This window comes from Bactrocera neohumeralis, chromosome 4 (genome assembly GCF_024586455.1).
Source record: "Bactrocera neohumeralis isolate Rockhampton chromosome 4, APGP_CSIRO_Bneo_wtdbg2-racon-allhic-juicebox.fasta_v2, whole genome shotgun sequence".
NCBI classification, from domain to species: Eukaryota; Metazoa; Arthropoda; class Insecta; order Diptera; family Tephritidae; genus Bactrocera; species Bactrocera neohumeralis.
Window position 1 is genome coordinate 74,403,477 of NC_065921.1, and position 15,583 is coordinate 74,419,059.

The 15,583-nt window shown below is 32.6% G+C and overlaps 1 protein-coding gene and 1 long non-coding RNA gene across 6 annotated transcripts in view; one reads left to right on the plus strand and one right to left on the minus strand.

The window, feature by feature from the left end:
* The window catches only part of LOC126756715 (uncharacterized), a 96,100-nt gene extending 84,248 nt beyond the window's left edge, over window positions 1–11,852 (minus strand). The window contains exon 1 of the long non-coding RNA XR_007666630.1: window positions 11,760–11,852. This is a non-coding gene — a long non-coding RNA (uncharacterized LOC126756715). The remainder of the gene's footprint in view (window positions 1–11,759) is intronic.
* Window positions 1–13,423, plus strand: part of LOC126756676 (homeotic protein female sterile) — a 154,516-nt gene extending 141,093 nt beyond the window's left edge. For all 5 annotated transcript variants that reach the window (XM_050469915.1, XM_050469916.1, XM_050469917.1 and 2 more), the window contains 2 exons: window positions 8,582–8,742; window positions 10,174–13,423. In XM_050469915.1, coding sequence (XP_050325872.1) covers window positions 8,582–8,742; window positions 10,174–10,233 — 221 coding nt within the window. In that variant the 3' untranslated portion in view covers window positions 10,234–13,423. The remainder of the gene's footprint in view (window positions 1–8,581; window positions 8,743–10,173) is intronic.
* Window positions 13,424–15,583: the final 2,160 nt, after the last annotated feature.

The window sequence follows — 15,583 nt, forward strand, 5'->3', positions numbered from 1 at the left end:
AGTTTTCTTTGTTTTTTTGAACATGTGTATTATTGTTATAAGAAACAAAAGAAAAATAAATATTTTTTCATAATACATAGTTCTGATATGTCTTTCGAAAATTTCCTTATATTAAAATTTCCGGATTAGCTGGGCCTCTACTGTATATGATTTTGAAAATATTACGAAAATAAATATATACTATATCCTTTCCAGAAAATAGGCTTTAAAAACAGTGTTACCAGTGTTTGCATATTGAAAAATTATTAAAATAAATATTTTGTAAGTATTCGTTTTCGAAAAATTATAAAATTTATTTGCTACAGGCACCACAACATTTATCGCAAACTAAGTTGTGGAACAGTGTTGCCATATTGTTTGTTAAATGTTAATAACAATCTTTGCTTTTTTCGAAAATTATTTAAAGGTGTACTATTCCTTTGAACTTATTTTCGAAAAATTATCAAAAAGTTAATGAAATTATGTTCATGTTTATCGTAAACTAAGTTCGAAAACAAGGGTGATGTTTTGAAATTTATTGATTTGAAAGTTATTTTTAATTTCAGTTATTTTGAAATTTATTTTCAAATTAGTGCATTTCATTTTCGCAAAATTTAAAATAGAATTAGCGAAAAAATGTTCAGCAACCAGATTTTGAAAACAGTGTTACCATATCACATGTCCAAGTATTTATTTCTGAAAATAAAATATTCAAAAATTATCTAAAAAAATTCAAATTTATTTTTAATTTTGAAATTTATTTTTAAATTAGCTCATTTTATCTTCGAAAAATTAATAAAAAGTTTGTCATGTTTATCGAAAACCAGGTTTTAAAAACAGTGTTGCCATATTGTATATTCAAGTAATTATTTCTGAAAATATTATATTCAAAAATTATCAAACAAATTTAAAAGAAGACTAATTTATATTAGGCATACTCAGAAACAGTGTTGCCATATTTAATACTCGAAGAAAATATTTCATGTATTTGACATACTCAGAAATAGCGTTGCCATATTAAATACTCGAAGAAAATATTGTTTTGATTTCTTTCCGAAAAATGCTACATATGTTATTTATATTTTTTTAATATTTTATTTTTAATTTTTTGAAGCACTTTTAATTAAAAGCAACCATTACATACATATGTATGTAAATAGCAATTTAATAAAATGTGCAATATATAAGTTCTTCAGCATTCCCTAGTGCAAATACGTTGTGTAGGAGTGCATGAAAATCTACCCAGCGAGTTTATAATCAAACTAACGAGTTATGTTCAAATAGTATATAGTTATTGCTGTTTTTGCATTTGGCGCCAATAGTTGGCGAGTCAAAGCCATGCAAGCATAAAATGCAAATAGTTGAAACGTACAACAAAAAAACAAGCATTTTATGCAATTCAATGCTGGCGTGCCTTAAGCCAATAGTTGGGATAGCATTTATTAGTTAGTCTTACCAATAATGTTGTTGTAAGAAAACCAAAATGTTAACTACAACTTTTTGATAATACTGTTAACTAAAAATAATATTTTTGTTATCTAAACAAAGTACTTTTTTTTATAATTAATGCTTATTTATTGAGTAACCTCCAAATATATAAAGGGAGTTGGTTGGCAACGCTGGCTAACATATTTTGTCTACTAGGTCTAACAAGTTTTCCAACTTCTTTTTAATTAAACCTTTCTAATTCACGGCACGCAATATCGCTAGTCAGTTTGTACTCTCTTTTTTACTTGCTTTTCAGCTCTACTATCGCCTCTCATTCATTTCATAATTTTTCTTTAAATTCCTTTATTATCAACACATTTTCTTTACAATTATCTATACTTTCAGTTCGTCTTTATATCCGTATAAGTTACCTCATTAGCCGTCTTTAAACTCAGATTTCCTCTTATCTGCATTTTTATTCTCTTTTCATTCTGTTGTTCATCGGTTTTTTCTCAGCGTTTCTATTGCTTCTCTGTGCGCCCACAAAGCAGGCGCTTTACTCACACTCACTCATCACTTGGCTGGTGCACCTACCCCCAGCACGTCTGTCTAGAAAACACATAAGCATAAATCACTTGTAGGACAACTTGGCGCCGCCGGTTCACTCGTTTTGGCTTTATACTTATTTTTATTTGTGCAGCATTTTCCAATTTTCCCTTTTTGCATTTCCTCAGCGAATTTCACTTGTTTTGCTCATGCATATGTATATGTGATAATCATATATACATATGTATATATTCGCTATTTTTTTCCTATTCCAAATTTATTTGTTTTAAATACTATTTTTATTTATTTTTGGAGCGAATTATTTTCATCGATCGGTTTGTATGGCGGCTATATGCTGTAATAGTCCGATCTGTAATCGTAGGTAGTATTGTAATCGTCAATCGTTATGCAATCGCAACTTTTACTCTAAACATCCATTTTTCTGCGGATGAAGCGGTTGAAAAAGCCTTCCGCATTATCAGTGCAAGTTGCAAGTCACTAAGAACCCGCCTTCTAAGGAACCGTGGAACACCCTGGAACGCATTTGGTAACGACAACGTCCTCCAATTAAGATAACTAAATATCCAACTTAATTAAGTAGGCAGGTAGATGTGGTGACAACAATTTGTTGTTGTTGAAAAATTAGTTAGGGAGAGGTAGGGTCCAGCCAAGGCTTCTTTGTGAATGAAATGGAAATTTGGGACATTTTTCGGAGGCAAATTCTATGAAAAATTAGTACAGAAGTGGAGAAAATGGAGCCTCTGCTGACATCAAGGCTAAGACTTCACGGAGAAATGGACAAATTGAGAATGTGGATGAGGAAACTAAATTGAGCTTATTTTCCAAGTTTCCAGACTTAGTGGTCTCACTAGAGTCCATCTGATCGTGTAACTTTTGAGCCAGAAAAGAATATATGGTTCATCAACGCAAAGGCTTCACGGAAATACAAAGACAAATTGAAAATATGGACGACGTTGGAAGCAATACTTATTTTTTAAGCTACCAGGTTTAGTGACCCTAGTAAAGATCGGCTAACACTCATGCAACTTATTGGCCAGAAGCGAAAAAATAAATACAAACGTGCAATGTCTAAGAAACTAGGTCGTACATAGAAGAACTGGAGCCGCTACTGACATCAAAGCTAAGACTGCGCAGAAAAACAGACAAACAGAGAATATAAACAAGGTTTGGAACAATATTAGCCTTGTTATTCCAATTTCCGGGCTTAGTGGTCTTAGTAGTGCCCATAGACCTTCATTCAACTTATTTTCTAAAGACGACTATGACACAAAATGACAACGTACGGTAGCAGCGAACTCAATGCCGAAAAGTTCGGTGAAATCTACTTCAAAAGAGTTGAGTTTTGCCGAGTTTATAAATAGTGTGCAGATTCTTCGGAAAAGTGGAGTTAGTATAGTTGTGTTGACTTGAGAGACTTCAAAATAGTAAAGGAATTCAGGAGCTTTTCCAAGCAATCCTAACCGAATGGCAGCCAAATAAGTTTAGCTTCAGTTCAGTTTAGGAATTCTTAAAAAAAAGCTATGAAGATGTATAACTCACAAATAGATATGCACTGTCTGCAGCGACTCTCATTCTGCCATCTTCGTTGCCATGTTGTTATTGTATCTGTCTTTATTTGTTCTATTGCGCTCTTGTTATTTTCGCATATTTTCTTTAGCTCCCACAGCTTTTCCTTTCGTATGCCAGAAGGTTCAATTGGAGCATTACCGCTTATAACTAATATTGCTAAGCCTGACACTGCTTGGTATGCTGATGCAATTCTGAGGGCTGCGGTGCAGTGGCCACTACCTTATGCTACGCCGGTTTTTCTCTTTAAGTACATCTTCTCAGATCTCAGCTCCGTATAATAGGACGCTGTTTATCGCCGGCATTAGGAGCTTTTCGTTTCTTGTCTGTGGTCTTCTATATTGGTCATTAGTCTGCTAAGTTGGCAGGTGATTTTCTCTTGCCTTTCCTGCGGCGTGCTGGATTTGTACCCAGAAGGTTTTCCTGGAGTCTAGTCATGCAACTAGGTAATTTACTGCTTTTTGGTTCTTGAGAACACCCATAGACTTTTGTATACTTATATCGAAGGGTTTTTTTTTTTTTTTTTTTTTTTTTTTTTTTGTTTTCGAAGGGGGAATCTTTCATAGATACTGATACTTAGTGGTATACAGCATGCACGATTCGTACTGCTCGCTAAAGGTGCACCTCATTCGGGACCACGCCTAATAAGTAACATCTTACTATATTGGACTTGCGGAACAGTACGCCTACGTACTAAACCCTTAACTCCGTCATCTGAAGCTTTTTGGAAAGGCCCTGCGGGACCGCCGCTAGGCATTACATCGCAGGGCCAGCTTAGCCTATTGGCTCACGTCATTAGTTCGCTATTTGCGGCTCTAGCTTCACTGCTTCTTTGGTGTTCGGCTCTTCTCAGCTCTTGCAGTATCAGAGCTGTCGTCCTCTCCATGGCATACCATACTCGTCTTTTTTGCAGCATATGATTCACTATGTTATCAGGTGTTACCCGGCCTGCCACTTCTATCTCCAGGGCCTGGCGCTCTGACTTAAATCTCGGGCAGTAGAAAAATATGTGCTCCGTATTTTCACTACTGTTACCACAGAAAGAGCAAGTAACGCCATTGTCATGACCATACCTATGTAGGTACTCTCGGAAACATCCGTGTCCTGTCAGAAACTGCGTCATGTAAAAGTCTGTCTCGCCATGCTTTCGTTCCACCCATTCTTGTACTTTCCCGATTAATCGGTGCGTCCATCTTCCCTTTGTTGTTGTGTCCCAACGATTTTGCCATTCCTCCATGCTTTCTTGTCTTTCCACTTTTCGCTCTGCCAATGTCAGTTTTCTGCCAATACTTTTGCTTTTGTCATAGATCCGCTTCAGTTCCCGTGCCATTATGTCTGGCGGCATTATCCCAGATATAATGCTAGCGGCTTCATGGGATACCGTGCGGAATGCGCTAATAGTTCTAATTGCGCTTAGCCGGAACACTGATTGTGCCGTTCCTGCATATGTTTTTTGCATAAGCGCTGGTCCCCATACAGGCGCGGCGTACATTACGATTGACTGGCTAACCTTGGCCAAGAGTGCTCTGCTGCTTTGTTTTGGACCTCCTATATTGGCCATGATTCTGGTTAGGGCCGCATTTACACGGGCAGCTTTTTCGCAGGCTTTCTCAATGTGAGTTTTGTAGCTCAGTCTTGCGTCAATCATTACACCAAGGTACTTTAGTGCTGCTTGTGTTGTAATGCTGTGTCCGTCAATGTTGAGGGTGATATTCTCTAGTTTTTTTCTGCTTGTGATAAGCACTGCTTCCGTTTTTTGTTCCGCGAGTTGTAGTTTTGAACTATTTAGCCAGAGTTTTATTTTTGGTATCGTCTCACTACATATCCTCTGAATTTGGTGGAGTTCTTTGGCCACTATGGTTACCGCTATATCATCGGCGTATCCGATAATCTGTACTTCCTTAGGCAGCGGGAGGCGCAATATTCCATCATACAGGACATTCCATAAGATTGGACCCAGTACGGAACCTTGTGGCACACCACCAGTTACCGTATACTCTTTTGGACCTTCGTCTGTGTCATAGAGCAGCAGTCTTTCGGACAAATAGCTCTGTATGATGCTCAGCAAGTAGGTTGGTATTTTTTTCGCCTGTAGCGCACGCAGTATGTGGGGCCAGTACGCCGAGTTAAATGCGTTTTTCACATCCAGCGTTATGACCGCGCAGTACTCTTTTTTGCCGTACATCCATCTTTCTCCTTCTATAGCCTTTTCTGCAATACCTGTGAGCTTCTTAATTGCGTCGACAGTTGATCGTTTTTTGCGGAAGCCGTATTGGTTATTTGATAGGGTATTTGATGCCTCTCCTTCTAGGTGACTTTCCAGTCGGACACAGATAATCCACTCCAGCATTTTTCCCATTGTGTCGATCATGCATAATATCGAAGGGTCTGTGCTTATTTGTTTGCAGTAATAGCTTTGTTTTTTCCGTAGCTAACTGGCGTTTGTGTGAGTCGAGCTTTCATCCGTATCATGACCTGATTAAGCTTTCTTCGCGCTTCTTCTGTGCCTCGTGCTGTAATAACTGCTGCAATGTCGTCCGCGTAGCCAACTAAGTACGATTCATCTGGCAGTTTGAGCTTCAGTATAGCGTCATACCAGATATTTTTCACGTCTGTGCCTAAAATGGATACGGTACAGCAGTTTTATGTTGCTAAGTTAGCTCCACACTATGGCTCTAAGGAAAACGAGGATTTTAAAGCTTTCTTTAAGAGCGTCGATCATATCCAACCATCTAGCGCTGTTACAGACGTTTCGAATATCTAAAGTCGCCAGCAAGACTATTATTTTGTATTCTGAGAACATTTTTCTTAAAAGAAATCAGAAATTTCCATAACAAAGCGCCTTTCTACAAATGAAAAAGTTAGGTTAAAACATACAAAAATATATAAGTATACAAAAAAGCTCTTGTACCGTCTTTGTATGTTCAAAAAATTCTATTCCACCTACATACATCAACCACTGTAGTTTTGTTTTTAGTGCCCCATTAGCAGGCTTACAGTCTAACGACTATTTTGGGCAGTTGACCTGCATTAACACAAGCGCAATATATTTAAATAAATACCAACAAAGTAATAAGCACTAAATTTTCAGTCTCAAAAAGTCGATAGCACATTATTGATATACAGTAACCCCGAGTAACACCAATTGACCACTGACCTTGCTCATACGTGCCACAAAACAAAAAACGAAACGAAATAAAACTTAACACTAAAAACACGAAAAATATGACAACAAAAGCGTATATTATTAGCTTTACAACGCCACTGAGTATAGTGAGTGTAATGACGACTACACACACACACATCATATTATTTTACAAATCAACTAAATTACCAAATAAAGGACAACGTACTACATGTACAGGACATGTCATTTTGGCTGCATGTACGTAGCGACTTACGTCAACGGCGTGTATATACGTACAAACGCCAGTAAATGTTGACGTGCGTATGCGTGACTCGTGCTAGGCGCGCCAGACATGGCTACAGATGCAGATCTGGACGGTAGCTGTTAGCTCTAACATGCCGCGAGCTAGCTAGCGTTATGGCTGTGCCACTAGATTTGGCTGAAGTGTGGTCAAGTGGTCGTGCGCGTTTACCACATTTAGCTCAAGGTTAGGCAGTAAATTGCTCGTAGTCTCAGCCTGGGCATACAAGTGACGCTGCGAAGTGGACTTGTGGAACGCCAAATAAAAATCAACTTATGAACATGTGAAACAGCAAATGAAAATAGCTTTTGAACTTGTGAAACGCTAAGCGAAAAGTAACTCATGAACATGTGAAACAGTAACTTTTGCATCACAAGTGAGTATTCTTAAACGCAATAAATCCTTCATAATACAACTAACGATTTTTGTGACAATAAGTATTTTATAATTATTTTACAAAAATAACTACTTCAACATTTAATAACATTTTATTTGCTTTCGTTGACACCTCATAACTAAATGCGATCTTTAACACGAAACTTTTCATGATCGCATGTTTATTGTGCACAGTCACAGGTGCTTGAAACCTAATTTGTGGTGCTATAGTGTGCATTTAGTCATAAAAATAGATAATCTATCCGGTCTCCAGTATGACGGCGCGGCATTAATGGAGGCCAATTAAGTGCTGACGTCAAATGTGAAATTACCGTAATTCACATTGACAAATGTCAATAGATAATTTTACACAAAAATGTATATAAATATATACATATACGAAATATGTCAAACATCTGTTGTGCGAGCAACAGGTCTGTAACTAAGCAAGCTTTTCGCTGTAAATAAATACAGCGCTAGACAGCTAGAGCAAGAGTAAGCGGTTAGCTCGTGGCTATTTTAAAGTATACGACAACTTGTTATTAGAATTTATTATGTGTTTATTGTGTGGTATATTATCAGAGTACAGGATACAGGTCGTGTACTTGTTTGTACGCTGTTATTAAAGCTACAGAGCAACTGTCATTGGTATTACTTTGAAACATATTTTGTTTTGTCTTTAGAAGTTTAGTCACTTTACGACAAAATCGATTATTTTTCTGGATGTGATATTAAACTAATTTCTTCCAGAGGGGAGAGTCAAAAAAATTTCTCTGTTTTTCGAAGTTATACTCCAAAGTCATAAAACATAACTGCTTTCAAAGTTCGAAATTGAGCTTATTTGAAAAAATCATGCATAATCCTAATATGTTTCAATACTTGAAAATTAAAAATATGGTCACCATCTACGTTTTCCCCTTATAACAATAGAGTAAAATATTTTTCTCTGAGGTTTATATGGAAAGGTCAAAAAGAAATATATATATGTATTTGAGAAAAAAGTCAAAAGAGATTGAAACCCACTGAAAATGTGAGATAAATGACGAAAATGAAAGGACAAATAAGTAATTTATAAGCGGTTTGAGGTCTTGAGGAGGGACTTTTTTAAAGTTTATGGGAATTTATTTATGGGTTAGGGGTTAAGATTTATCACGATTTTTTAAAATACCTAATTTTCTTTCTTTAAATATGCTTTATTTAGTTAATCACATTAATGTTTTACAAATTTCTCCTTTTAGAATGCCCTACCGCCATGGATGGCATGGAGCGGTTCGCGTGTCCCACACCTGATGTGCAGGGACGATATCGTTGCATAGACGATCACGTGCTATGCGACGGCTTCATCGATTGTCCGGAAGGTGAAGATGAAGACCGAAGATCGTGTATGTTCTACAAAACGGTAAGTCATGCCACAAATCGCTTTCGAAATAACTTATTTTTTAAGATAATAAAAAACACTTTTATAAAGTATGATAAAGCGAAGAGACTCAGATACTCAAATTTTTATATTATGAGAAGTTAAAGTTAGCTATAGGCTAACGGTTAAAGGCTAATAAGTCATGGTAAACACATACATATGTTATGTATTAATTTTTCGTGAAAACACTAGAATTAGTTACGTCGGAACACTCCGAAAACTTCGAAAATTTTTTTTTCAAAGCGTATATTACCACCATATACCACCACACTCAAAAATGCAAATATAACTTACTCCGAAGGACTCCGAATTTTATTACAAAGTGTGACTGCGTGTGTAATCGTATATAAGGCAAATTTTTTGCAAAAATGCAAATATAAGTTACTCCGAAATATTCCGAATTATTATTTCCAAAGTGGGATTGTGAACGTAAACATATAAGAGGGTAGCTTTAACAAAAACGCAAATATATGTTACTCCGAAAGACTTCAAATAATTTTTAAAAAGTTTGATTGTTTTCGTAAACATACATATGTATGTATGTATATTTCGTATGTATGTATGTATGTATGTATATACATATGTACATATATTGTAGCAGATTTTGCAAACAATGTAAATATGTACATATGTACATACATATGTATGTATATATTTACATACATATATATATGTATATAGTACTCTGAAAGTCTGATTGTGGTCGTAAAGATATATGGAAAAAGTTTTTTGCAAAAAATACAGATACATGTGTATATGACTCCTAATTATATTTTTCAAAGTTTGATAAAAGTGAAAATATACCTATGTATGTTACTCCTAAAGACTCCGAATAATATTTTTAAAAGCGGGATTGTGGTCAAAAGCATATATGTATATGTACATGGAGCTAGCTTCTTTGCAACGCAAATCTATGTTACTCCGAAAGATTCCGAACTATCTTTGTAAAGTGGGATTGTGGTCGCAAACATACACATGTATATGGCGACTGGTTTTTGCAAAATCTTAGATAAACGTGTTACTCCGAAATACTCCGAATTTAATGTTTTAACGTTTTACTAATTTGCATTAAAATATTAAAATTATTTTCAAGTTTTTACTTAGAAAACATTATATTATATTAATATTACTCTTTTTTTAATTTTTTACTTAGAAAATATGTATAATTGGAGCTACTTCTACTTTCTTTAATGCTTTATATACTATATCTACATATTTTCATTTGTACTGTAACCCCAAAGCTATTAACGCACAGATCGAAAAACTTGCAACTTACAAATAGCTCGTTGAAACACCTAGCAAATGGAATTTCTAGCTAAAAAGCTTTTGGCAACAAAAATAACTTCTATTTTTACTCACAACCCGCAGAACTTTTCTAAACTAATCATGCTCTATCTTTCCGCTTCTTTGCAGGTCAAAGCTCACCTAGACGTTTTGGCGGATGCGCTGCTGCGCTGGGCGCGAGGGCGTTAAACAACAACAACATAAACCATACACGTATTAAACACAACATAAACTCGCCTTCCTATGCATGAATGCAAACAGAACATAAAAACAGAAGAAACACTACTCATCCGAAGCAAACACAAATAGATATGTGACTGCTAGCACTCACATGTCCAACACATAAACAACGACCAGCACCACCGCAGCTAAATTGAGAGCGCAAAAGAACACGACAAAACACAAAGCGCCAACAACCGAAAGTCAAATAACTAATTATTCCGCAAAATCATACGGATGGACACTGAGACACACACACACACAAACACAAACTCCGACACGCATGGTCGCATATGAAAGCGCAACAGAATAAAAGAGATAGAGCGACAGTGAGAGGGAGAGAGAGAGATGGCGAGCGAGCGTTATAGTAGTATTGTTTGTAAAAAGCTGTAAAAGTTATGTCAAAATAACAAAGTACTAGAGAAATAAGAAAAAACAAAAAAAAAACAAAAATCACAAAAATAAGTATAACAACTGAAGACATTAACTGTTATTAGCGATATGTGTGGCAAGCATGTGAAATGTTAATCAAAAACAAGAAAAAACAAAAATAAAATTCATAAAGTAGTTGTGAATTGAAATGAGCGTGTGCAAAAACCCCAAATGAATGCCAGCAAATGAAAACTTATGTATGTAGTAGTAAATGTTTAATCAACTAGTAAAAAGCAAGGTGTAAGGAATACTTAATGTTATACATATGAATTATGATTACAATTTTGATTACTTATTACTTACAAACAAAAATTACTATAACTTAACGATTATTAATTATTATTATTATTAACAATTATTATAAATAAAATTATAATTAAAATTATAAACCCAAAAAAGAAACTACCTACTATTATTAATATTTCAACAAAGTGAAATTATTCCAAAAACGAAAAAAGTAAAAGAGCCATAAACGTAAATAAAGTAAATTTAATTAACTGAAATGTGGCAAAATATTTTCGACATTTATGTAATTACTAAATTAAATGATTGTATAAAGAGTGTTAATATTAAAAAAAAATCAAATGTTAATTAAATATACAACAGTTTATAATAAAATAACCGAATACCAAAGAATACGACGGCCATTAGGTGTGAGTGACGCCACGCTTTAGCATTGCAAACGAAATGTATACCCACCCCAAAAGTCATGAGCTTCAACAATTGTGTCAATTGAAGTGATGGTGAACGTTTGTGTAAGTTTGTCGGAAAATTACGAGTAGGTGTAACTGCGAAACACTCCGAATTATTTTTCTCAAAGCTTGATTCTGTTGTTAAAGATTTGATTTGTTCCTAGTTTTTCGCAAAAATGCAAATTTGTGTAACTCCGAAAGTCTCCGAAAGACTCCGAATTATTTCTTTCAAAGTTTGATGATGGTCTTAATCATCTATGTTCTTAACTTTGCATAGAAATTTTTATCCGAAAGTGTCCGTAAACTCCGAAAAGTGTAAACTTCACTGACTCCGAAAATGTTCAAATATTTATATACATTTGCATCAGCCACAAAGTAAACAACAGTACAAGTGTGCACAGAGTTTAATCTGCAAGAATTTGTGCAGTTCTGTTACAATTCGGAGTTATTCTGCTTATAAAAAAATTCAAAATACACAAAAAACAATTATTATCGTTTCTGAAGCCAATAAAATGTTAAAATATGCTATTCCGAATCCTCTCCGAAAAATGTGTATACCAATTCTCAAACTTATACATTAAATTTTTTGCGTGTAGAAAATTTGATGAGGTTTTTGTGGACTGTTTTCGAAGATTACTAAATTTTAATATATGTATGTTGCACCTAATTCACTCCAAAAATTCGGAATAATTTTTTGTTATTCCGAAATTTTTTAATACTTTCAAGACCTTTACCTGTTCCTCAAAAAATTTAAAATAAAAACGTTTTAGTTTCTAAAAATTCACTTCACAAAATTACGCAAAAATTTAAGAACTCCGAAAAGTGTTTCTTTTGTCACGTGTTGCACATGAAAAAAACATAAAAAAATTGGTAATTTCGAAAATTTTTTTAACACTCCGAAACTCAATTTAATTACATTTCGAAAACAAAATTTTACATTTATACATACGCTGAATTAGGTTATGCAAAATTACGCAAAAGTTAAGAACTCCGAAAAGGTTTTGATACCCCGAAAAGTGTTTCTCTTGAATATTTAAAGAGGGCTTCGAAAAGATTTTTTTATTGTGAGAAGGATTTGGTACTTTCAAAAATCTGCCTCCGTTATTTAAAATTTTTAACTTCGAAAAATTTTTTGGCTCTCCTAAACTAAGTTCGCTTACATTTCAAAAATTTCAAATTTATCTATAAGCTGACTTAATATATGCAAAATTATGTCAATTTTTAGCACTCCGAAAAAGTTTTCAGATTCCGAAAAGTGCTTCAGTATAATTCCGAAAACAAAATTTCAATTAGCACTGTACGCTGAATTAACATACGCAAAATTAAGTCAAATTTTAACACTCCGAAAAAGTTTCAGACTCCGAAAGTTGCTTCAGTGGAATTTATAAATATATCGATAATTAAAATCCCTGCAGAGTTCTAACGCTTATAACTATGTTTACATATTTGCAAAATTTTTTATTTACACAAGATTTTTGGGAAAACTATATTTTACGGACTTACTGAAATTTTTAAAACAAACAAGCTTTCAGAAATATTGTTCTTTAACGCCATAGAGTATAAAAAATAACATATTCCATTTATCCAAAATAATTATTTGACTTTCCATTTCTGTTTTCATTTCATTGTACGCGCTATCGCTTCGAAAATATCACCTGCACTAGGCTCATGACTTGTGCTCAAGCGCAACGCATACTCACACCTACCGAAAGTAATACATACATACATACATATGTAGTAGTATTGAAATATGTAAAATTATAAAAATTACAACTCGTTAGCATTGCAGGTGTTATTCTATATACATGTACACATAAATAATCTAAAATAAATACACAACGGCATATACATACATATGTATACATATATAAATATACATGCGAGTATATAGACGAATATGAAAATATATACTACTAAAGCATATATATGAATACTAAGAGTTATGCAAAGAGACAAACAAATATACATACATACATATAAGCAAATAAATAACAATAGCATAAATTGTGTGTGCAATGTATTACAATAAATAAGAATGATAACGAAAATAATATACATACATACAAACAAATATTATATATATATATATAAAATTACAAAACAACTATAAAACACAAAAACATGAAAGACTAAATATTACTAAAAATTATAAGTGAAATTTATGAAATAAATAAAAAAATATATATTATAATAAAATTAATAATACAAAAATATGAAAAAAAACTTCTACATTTATTTGCGAATATTTTCTTTTGCACTGAGAGATTTACTGTTTCGACTTTCAAATTCACAATTTTCGCTTTTAGTTGAAACTTTTGCGTTTTGGTAGTAAATAAAAAGACTTTAAACATATATATTATATATTATAACTGTTTTTCTTTATGTAAAAACTATTTAATTATTGCTCTCAATTAAGGTTTAACACAAAAAAAAGCATAAATACAATTTAAGTAAAGTTTAAAAATTTAAATCATTCATCGACTGGTAATTAGTATAAATATGTATATATATATAAATAAAATTGTGCATTGTTTTTATTAGATGTTATTTTTATTACAAACTACATAAAACCATAAAACTGCATAAACGAATTAAAAACTTTTAGTATTAACATGAAAATGTCGCCTAAAGGTGTGCTAAACTGTCTGAATTAATATGTATAACCCTAAAGGTATGCTAACCTGCGCCTAAAGTTATGCTTAACTGTCTGAACTAATATGCATATGCCTAAAGGTGAGCTAAACTGTCTGCATTAAGCCTAATTCGCCTAAATGTAGGCTAAACTGTCTTGATTAACGTGAATTGTCGAGTTCCACAAGCAACACTGCAATTTCTAAGCACGCATTCCTAACAAATATTTACCGTTAATTACTTTTTTGGTATTTTTTGTTTTTAAATTACAAATTAGGAAATTCTAAAAAAAATTTTGTTAGAAAGAAATTATTTCAAAAATTGTTTAGGCATTTTTTTCAAAACCTCTTTTTTACAAAAATTGTTAAAACATTTTTTTTTTTAACTTTTTATACAAAAATAGCTAATTTCAAAAAAAAAATAACTTTCTCATTATTTTTGTCTTATATGGCCAAAAACACAAAAAAAGTTCCATTACCTTCTCCTTAAAAAACAGTTATTTAAAAAGTGCTTTCAAAATTGTTTTTCGAAATTTTCTTCAAATACCAATTTTTTTTTACAAATTTTCTTTACAAAATTGCAATTTTTCTAGCAAAATATTTTAAAAATTGTTGAAAATTTTTTTTCAAAACATTTTTGTAACAAAATAGCCAATTAAAAAAAAAAAGTTTTGCGTTCTTTTTTTCAAATATGGGCAAAAAAAAAAACAAAAAAGCCTCCGTTACCTTTTCCCTAATAAACAGTTAGTTCAAAAATTCTTTAAAATTTTTTTCACAACTTTTTCTAAAAAATTTCTTTTTAAACAAATTTTCCTTACAAAATAGCAAATTATAAAAAAAAAAATATTTTTTAAATTGTTTTAACATTTTTTTCAAAACTTTTTTTTTTGAAAAATTACTTAGTTAAAAAAAACACGATTTTTTGCATATAAAATATGGCTAAAAAAAAAAAATTCCGTTACTGTCTCCCTAAAACAGGTTACTACAAACATTTTTTGCAAAAATTTTTAAATTTTTATTCGAATTTTTTTTTCAAAAACTGTATTTCCAAAAATTTTTTCAAATTTTTTTTCAAAATTTTTTTTTTCAAAAATTTTATTTTCACAATTTTTTTCAAATTTCTTTTTCAAAATTTTTATTAAAACTCTTTTTCAACCATTTATTAAATTTTAATTGTTTTGAAATGCGGCATATTTCACGAGCATTCAACTCTTCCGTTCCTTTCTCCCCTGCAGTGATAGCGTGCGCTTTAACCCATACATTCACACACTCATTCAACGTTCGTCTTCATATTGTATATGTGTCTATGTGTTCACATTCATTGTATGTATGTATTTGTATTGTACTTGTGTACACCTTTTTTTATAAACATATACATAAATACGTATATTTATATATATACTACTATATATATAAATATATTCTCTCAATACAAATACTACGTAATTTATAAATAAATGACAATTCGCTTTTGAAACATTTTTAACAACAACAACAAAAGAAGAAAAACAATGTAAAACCAAAAAACAAGTATTGAATTAAATTTAAATTAAATGGAAACAATTC